At 34.7% G+C, this 8248-nt stretch overlaps 1 protein-coding gene across 1 annotated transcript in view; it reads right to left on the bottom strand.

The window, feature by feature from the left end:
* Positions 1-522: 522 nt before the first annotated feature.
* Positions 523-8248, bottom strand: part of LOC309629007 (uncharacterized protein) — a 46389-nt gene continuing 38663 nt past the window's right edge. The window contains exon 2 of the mRNA XM_082392579.1: positions 523-6918. Within this exon, the coding sequence (XP_082248705.1) occupies positions 6548-6918 (371 nt within the window). The 3' untranslated portion in view covers positions 523-6547. The remainder of the gene's footprint in view (positions 6919-8248) is intronic.

Raw genomic sequence — 8248 nt, 5'->3', positions numbered from 1 at the left:
AAGATATTAGCCCAACTTTCAACAGAAGCCATAACATCTCAAAAAATGACTAATTCACAAGCAAGTACACAAAGGTTTGTTAGAAACAATGCACCTTTTTTATTGAGAATGAGTGATTTCCCCAACTGGAGGATGTTAGGATCATCAACACAATCATAACAGGGAATCAGAGTTTAAGGAAGTTAAAGGCTAACTTTCAGACAATAAGCAGACGCTATCATGGAACCTCAAGCCACAAAGATGTCAATCTAAAAATGGGTAGTTGGAGGTCAAAGCCTCTGTTAGGCATGTAGTTTCCTGGATATAGAAATCATGGGTTATAGATCCTTGAATCTCATTATCTTTAGATGTGTCATTTCAGGAACACACGAGGTTTGGATGGTGACGTTTTAGCAGCAAGAAGAATAACATCTCCAGTAGCAAACTGGCCAGTAGCAGCAGCGGCCAGTGTCATATCCACAGCCATATCCTGGTCCATAAACACAGCCATAAGGGGAGCCATATCCACAGCGGCATCCTGAGCCATAGCCACAGGCATAGCGAATCCCATATCCACAGCTGTAATAGGGACTAAATCCACGGCCATAGCCACAAGAGTTGCCGTAGTAGTTGCAACACATGTTGTCAAGGAATGTGGATTCAGGTGGGTTGCAAGAGGATATTTCTGAAGTGTGTGTGTCGTCTACTTCCCATGGACCTTTATATACTGCCAGTAATTGGCAGAGCATACCATTCATTCCTTGACGTTGACAACAAATATTTAAGCAACCATTATGTGCCAGTCACTGTTGACAATCAATAATGATTTGCTTAGACTATCTTGTTATTTTGTAGACTTCATTTTATTTAAAGAGCATCATTTTAATATGTTCTGCCAAAGAATTGTCTCTGTAGAATCATGTGCCCAGTAACTTGTACCCATTTTCCAAACTTCCTATCATTTAATATGTATCTTATATTAAAAGGTTTGGTTGGAAATGTTAAACAAATATTGCTCCTTTTTGTCTTTCCTCTTTACTTTCACATATGCGTCTGTCCACATGAACACAAAATATTTCTGTCCATTTTCTTGAATCATTGCAACTTCTTACCAGGCTCTTCCCCCCCAGATACCTACATGCCAGGTATTGAATCTCATCTTGTGTAGAAACCGAAGATGCTGCTAATTCCACAGGGCACAAAACAGCCCCCAAGAAGAAAAAAATATCTGTTCCAAAATGTCATTAGTGCTATGAATAGAAATCTTGGTTTACCCCTATGCATTTATAAATATGCTTCTTATATACCTATAGATGTTTAAATCCAAACATACCCTATCTACCCACTCTAAACAAATACTTGACCTTTCCATTACCAAACATGTAGTCCAAAAATATAGTTTTTTTTTGTTTGTTTGTTTGTTTGGGGAGATTTTTTGCTTATCTTACCTTTATATCACCTTTTTCAGAATTAGACAGTCTCCAAAATTTAAGTTTTTTTATTACTATTGAAGTATAGTTGATCTACAATATTGTGTTAGTTTCAGGTGTAGAGCATAGTGATTCAGTATTTTTGAAGATTATACTTTGTTAAAGGTTATTAAAAGATAATGGGTATAATTCCCTATGTATACAGTATATCATTGTTGCTTTTCTACTTTATATATAGTAGTTTGCATCAGTTAATCCCACGGCCCTAATTTGGCCCTCCTCCTTCTCGATTCCCTTTGGTAACCACAAGTTTCTTTTCTATACCCGTGATTCTTATTCTTCTGTTTTGCATACACATTCACTTCTATAATTTTTAGATTCCTCATATAAGTGCTATCATACAGTATTTTTCTTTCTCTGCCTGACTTTTTTCCCTGTTTGACTTATTTCACTAAGCATAATATTTTTAGGTCTATCCATTTTTCTGCAAAGGACAGTATTTCATTCTTTTTTATGGCTGTGTAATACTCCATTTTATGCATTGGATATATTCAATCATCTGTTGATGGGCACTTGAGCTGTTTCTATCTGTTGGATATTTTCAATAGTGCTGCTATGAACATGGGAGTGCATGTATTTTTTCAAATTAGTGTATTAATTTTTTCCTGATATATACCCAGGAGTGGAATTGCTGAATCACATGGTAGTTTTATTTTTAGATTTTAAGGAATTTCCGTAATATTTTCCCTAGTGGTAGTACCAATTTACATTCCCACCAACAGTGTATAAGCGTTCCCTTTTCTCCCCATCCTCTCCAACATATGTTAGTTGTAGATTTTTGATGATAGCCATTCTGACAGGTGTGAGGTGATATCTCATTGTTGTCTTGATTTGCATTTCTCTAATAATTTGTGATGTTGAGCATCTTTTATTATGCCTGTTAGCTGTCTGTATGTCTTCTTTGGGCAAAATGTCTGTTCAGGTCTTCTACCCATTTTTTGATTGGGTTGTTTGGTTTTTTTATATTGAGTTGTATGAGTTATTTATATAATTTGGATATTAACACCTTATCAGTCACATCATTTGCAAATATTTTCTTGCATTTCATAAGTTGTCTTTTCATCTTTTCAACTGCTTCCTTTGTTGTGCAAAACCTTTTAAGTGTAATTATGTCTCACTTGTTTACTTTTGCTTTTTTTTATTTACTTATTTTTTTGCCATAGGACACAGATCCAAAAAAAATAAATAATGCTACAATTTATGTCAAAGAGTGTGCTTCCTATGTTTTCTCCTAGAGTTTTATATTTTCAGGTCTTACATTTAGGTCTTTAACCCATTTTGAGTTTATTTTTGATATGGTGTGAGGGAATGTTCTAATCTCATTGTTCTACATGTTGCTGTCCAGTTTTCCCAGTACCATTTGTTCAAGAGACTGTCTTTTCTCCACTGTATATTCTTGCCTCCTCTGTCATAGATTAATTGATCATAGGTGTGTGAGATTATTTCTGGGCTCTGTATTCTGTTCCACTGATCTATGTGTCTGTTTTTGTGCCAATACCATGCTGTTTTGATTACTGTACCTTTGTACTATAGTCTGAGGTCTGGGAGGGTTGAATGTCCAGCTTTGTTCTTTTTCTCTAAAGAGTGCTTTGTCAGTTGGGGGTCTTTTGTTCTTCTAGTTTTAGGAATATTTTTCTATGAATGTTAGAATTATTTAATGATTATTTGTTCTAGTTCTGTGAATTTTAGGATTATCTGGTCTAGTTCTATGGAAAATGTCAAAAGTATTTTGATAGGGATTGCATTAAATCTGTAGATTTCTTTTGGAGGTATGGTCATTTTAATAATTTTAATTGTTCCAATCCAAGGACACAGGATATATTTCCATTTCTTTGTATAATTTTCAATTTCCTTCAGTGCTATACTTTTCAGAGTATAGGTCTTTCACCTCCTTGTTTAAGTTTATTCCTAGGTATTTTTGATGCAATTTTCAATGAGATTTACTTTATCTTCCTAATATTTTATTATTAGTATATAGAAACACAACAGATTTCTGTATATTAATCTTGTATCATGCAACCTTCTGAATTCATTTATTGGTTCTAATGGTTTTTGGGTGGAGATTTTAGAGTTCTCTATATAAAGTACCACATCATCTGCAAATAGTTATGGTGTTACCTCTTCCTTTCCAATCTGGATATTTTATTTCTTCTTGTTGTTTGCTGTGGCTAGGACTTCCAATTCTATGTCAAATAGAAGTGGCAAGAGTGATGTGATCATCCTTGTCTTATTCCTGAATGTAGCAGGAAGGCTTTCATCTTTTCACCATTGAGTATTATATTGGTTGTGTGTTTGTCATAAATAGCCTCTACTACATTGAGATATTTTCTCTCTACACCCACTTTGATGAGCGTTATTATCATAAATTGGTGTTGAATTTTTTCAAATGCTTTTTCTGCATCTATTGATGTGATCATGTGATTTTTGTCTTTTTTTTTTTTTTAATGTGGTGTGTCACATTGATTTACTTGCATATGTTAAGCCATCCTTGTGACCCTGGAATAAATACAACTTGATCATGGTATATGAACTTTTTCTGTACTATTGAATTTGGTTTGCTAAAATATTGTTGAGGATTTTGTATCCATATTCTTCAAAAATATTGGGCTATAATTTTCTTTTTTCTGTAGTGTCTTTGTCTAGTTTTGGTATTGGGGCAATGGTGGCCTTGTTGAATGAATTTGGGAGTGTTCCTTCATCTTCAATTTTTTGGAAGAGATTGAGAAGGATAGGTATCATTCTTCCTTATATGTTTGGTAGAATTCCCCTGTGAAATCCTCCAGTGCTGGACTTTTATTAGGTGGGAGTTTTTTGAATTACAGGTTCAATTTTACTTCGAGTGATCAGTCTGTTCAAATTGTCTGTTTCTTCTTGACTCAGTCTCAGCATTCTGTATGTTTCTAGAAATTTGTCTGTTCCTTCTAGGATGTCCAATTTGTTGACATGTAACTTTTTATAGTATTCTCTTGTCATTTTCTGTATGTCTGTGGTATCACTTGTTATTTCTCCTCTTTCATTTCTTATCAAAATTAAAGTAACTTTTCTATAGTAACAACAAGGAAATCCAAGTTGGAAGGGAGTAAAAACTCCAGAAGATGATTCCTTCTACTGGGCACTCACATTTTGAAACAAAAAATGAGTTGTGATGCAGTAGTTTATGGAATGCCTTCAACAGGAATTTTCACAAAGCTGTCAATTTCACTTTCTGAGAACATCAATTATTAGCCAAATTTCTTCCAGTTAATGAATATATCTTTTTCATGATATTGATCACTGGTATAATCTGATCGCTCTGCTATGTTTAATCCATAACAATAGGTGTAAAGAAAATACCAATATATCTCCATTCCAATTTTTATTATTCTTCAATTTCTTTCTTTTTCTGTCATCATTTAAATTCAAAACTATCAATGTTATTTCACAAATTCTCTGGATTAGACACTTTATTTTTCAATACCACTGCCAACACACACTTTCTGATGACTATACTCCTGGATTATTGTAAAGTCTTCTATCTTTATTGAATTACTTCTAATACCTTTCAATTCAAACATCTCGATATTGATCCAAAACAAAAAATATATATATCTATTCTATACATCACTGAATAATCATCTCTCACAACAGTGCCTGGCACATGGTTTGCACTCAATCAATATTTCTCCAATAAGAAAATGTATGAAGTCAAACATTTGTGTGGCACATGTAACTTGTAGTATATTTGTAAATATTATCACCATTTTCTCATTTCCATAAAGCTGAGTGTCTCAAATGTTCTTTAACTAAGGAGTCACAACATTTCAGATTTTGAAGGTATGTTAAGAGCTAGTGTGTGAAGATTCTTTTCTGGATATACAAATTATCTCATACATAGTTAATAAATCATATTTTTCCAAAACTTAGTTAACTTCTCGCACCCCTTACACTTACTACTGTACTTTCCAGTCTTTCTTTGCAATTGACATCAGCTCATTTGTCACAAGTTCAAAATTCCTCCCTGAACTATCCCTCTAACACTTCAGTCCTTACTCTCTTTCCCATTAAGCTGTTTATTCCCCCCATCCCAACTGTCAGTTTGAAATTTTCTTAATTATTTTTTACTTTTTTATCTTCACATACTAGAATGTAAACATTGTGAGAGCAGAAAACTTGTCTATAATTTTCCTACTGTGTCTTCACTGTATAGAATGAGACTCTTTCAAAACTACTCAAAACTATTTGTCAATTAAGTGACTTGAATAAATTTCCTCAATCTCAATAAATATGTGCAAATAAATATATTTGCAATTCCATCATAAGCAGATGATACAGTAGAATAATTTTATTCTAACTTATCCTTTCCTAGCTCTCTTTTCTTCATGTACTTTAATACTTAGCTCTGCTTATAATTTCTCATTAATTCTGGCAAGTATCTCTTCAATTCCATTATTCCTTTAAGCACTCAGGCCACCTTTTCTCTACCTTAGACTTTGCATTAACATCCTGCTTAAAGTGTCATTCCTCCTCCTCTTTTCCCCTCCAGCTCCGTCCCATACACAGAGCAGTTTGCAAAGCACACTGAAATACTGTGAGATTTGTGCTTGAGTATGTGAGTGCCTGAGCATGTGGGATACGAGAAATAAGTGGAGAGGTATTATTTCTGATGCAAATATAAGAAGAAATGCTTATATTATATCAAGGAAAAACTCAAGATTCAGGCAAGATATTAGCCCAATTTTCAACAGAGGCCATAACACTTCAAAAAAGACTAATTCACAAACGAATACACAGAGATTTGTTAGAAACAATGAACAATTTTTATTGATAGCAAGGGATTTCCCCAACAATAGGATGTTAGGATCATCAAAACAGAGAATCAGAGATTAAGGTAGTAAAGGCTAACAATTGGAAAATAGGCAAATAATACCACCATGGACTTCAGGCCACAAAGATGACAATCTAAAAATTGGTAGCTGGAGGTCAATACCTCTGTCAGACATGTAATTTCTTGGATATAGAAATTGTGTCCTAAAGATCTTTGAATCAGCATTATCTTTAGATGTCTTTACAGAAGCGAATGGACCTTGGATGGTGATGTTCTAGTAGCAAGAAGAATAACATCTCCTATAGCAAACTGGCCGGTAGCTGCAGTAGCCAGTACCAGAGCCATAGTAGGAGCCATATCCACAGCCATATCTTGTTCCATAGCCACAGCCATAATGGGAACCATATCTACAGCCACATCCATAGCCATAATAGGGACTAAACCCACAGTCATAGCTGTTTCCACACCCGTAGTCACAGGAATTGCCGTAGTAGTTGCAAAACATGTTGTCAAGGGAAGTGGATTCAGGTGGGTTGCAAGAGAATGTTTCTGAAGTGTGTGTGTCGTCTACTTCCCATGGACCTTTATATACTGTCAGTAATTGGCAGAGCATAACATTCATTCCTTGACACAGGCAACAAATATGTAAGCAACCATTATGTGCCAGTCACTGTTGACAATTAATAATGATTTGCTTAAAATAGCTCATTGTTTTGGAGACTCCAGTTCTTTTTTTTTTTTTAATCTATATTTTTTATACAGCAGGTTCTTATTAGTTATCTATTTTATACATATTAGTGTATATATATCTATCCCAATCTCCCAATTCATCCCACCACTATCACACACACACACCCCCACCCTGCTTTCCCCCTTTGGTGTCCATATGTTTGTTCTCTACATCTGTGTCTCTATTTCTGCCTTGCAAACTGGTTCATCTATATCATTTTCCTAGATTCCACATATATACATTAATATACAATAATTGTTTTTCTCTTTCTGACTTACTTCACTCTGTATGACAGTCTCTAGGTCCATCCAAGTCCTTACAAATGACCCAATTTCGTTCCTTTTTATGGCTGAGTAATATTCCATTGTATATATGTACCACATCTTCTTTATCCATTCATCTGTCGATGGGCATTTAGGTTGTTTCCATGTCCTGGCTATTGTTAATACTGTTGCAATGAACATTGGGTTGCATGTGTCTTTTTGAATTATGGTTTTCTCTGGGTATATGCCCAGTAGTGGGACTGCTGAGTCATATGGTAATTCTACCTTTAGTTTTTTTAAGGAACATCCATACTGTTCTCCATAGTGGCTGTATCAATTTACATTCCCACCAACAGTGCAAGAGGGTTCCCTTTTCTCCACACCTTCTCCATCATTTGTTGTTTGTAGATTTTCTGATGGTGTCCATACTAACTGGTGTGAGGTGATACCTCATTGTAGTTTTGATTTGCATTTCTCTAATAATTAGTGATGTTAAGCAGCTTTTCATGTGCCTCTTGGTCATCTGTATGTCTTCTTTGGAGAAATGTCTGTTTAGGTCTTCTGCCCATTTTTTGATTGCGTGGTTTGTTTTTTTAATATTGAGCTGCATGAGCTGTTTATATATTTTGGAGATTAATCCTTTGTCCGTTGATTCGGTTGCAAATATTTTCTCCCATTCTGAAGGTTGTCTTCTTGTCTTGTTTATAGTTTCATTTGCTGTGCAAAAGCTTTTAAGTTTCATTAGGCCCCATTTGTTTATTTTTGCTTTTATTTCCATTTCTCTAGGAGGTGGATCAAAAAGAATCTTGCTGTGATTTATGTCATAGAGTGTTCTGCTTATGTTTTCCTCTAAGAATTTTATAGTGTCTGGCTTACTTTTGGGTCTTTAATCCATTTTGAGTTTATTTTTGTGTATGTTGTTAGGGAGTGTTCTAATTTCATTCTTTTACATGTAGCTGTCCAGTTTTGCAGGCACCACTTA

This window comes from Balaenoptera borealis, assembly GCF_965194805.1.
Source record: "Balaenoptera borealis genome assembly, chromosome: 5".
In the NCBI taxonomy this organism is placed as follows: Eukaryota; Metazoa; Chordata; class Mammalia; order Artiodactyla; family Balaenopteridae; genus Balaenoptera; species Balaenoptera borealis.
Note: the sequence above shows the minus strand (reverse complement) of the source record. Positions and strands in the feature narration are given on the sequence as shown.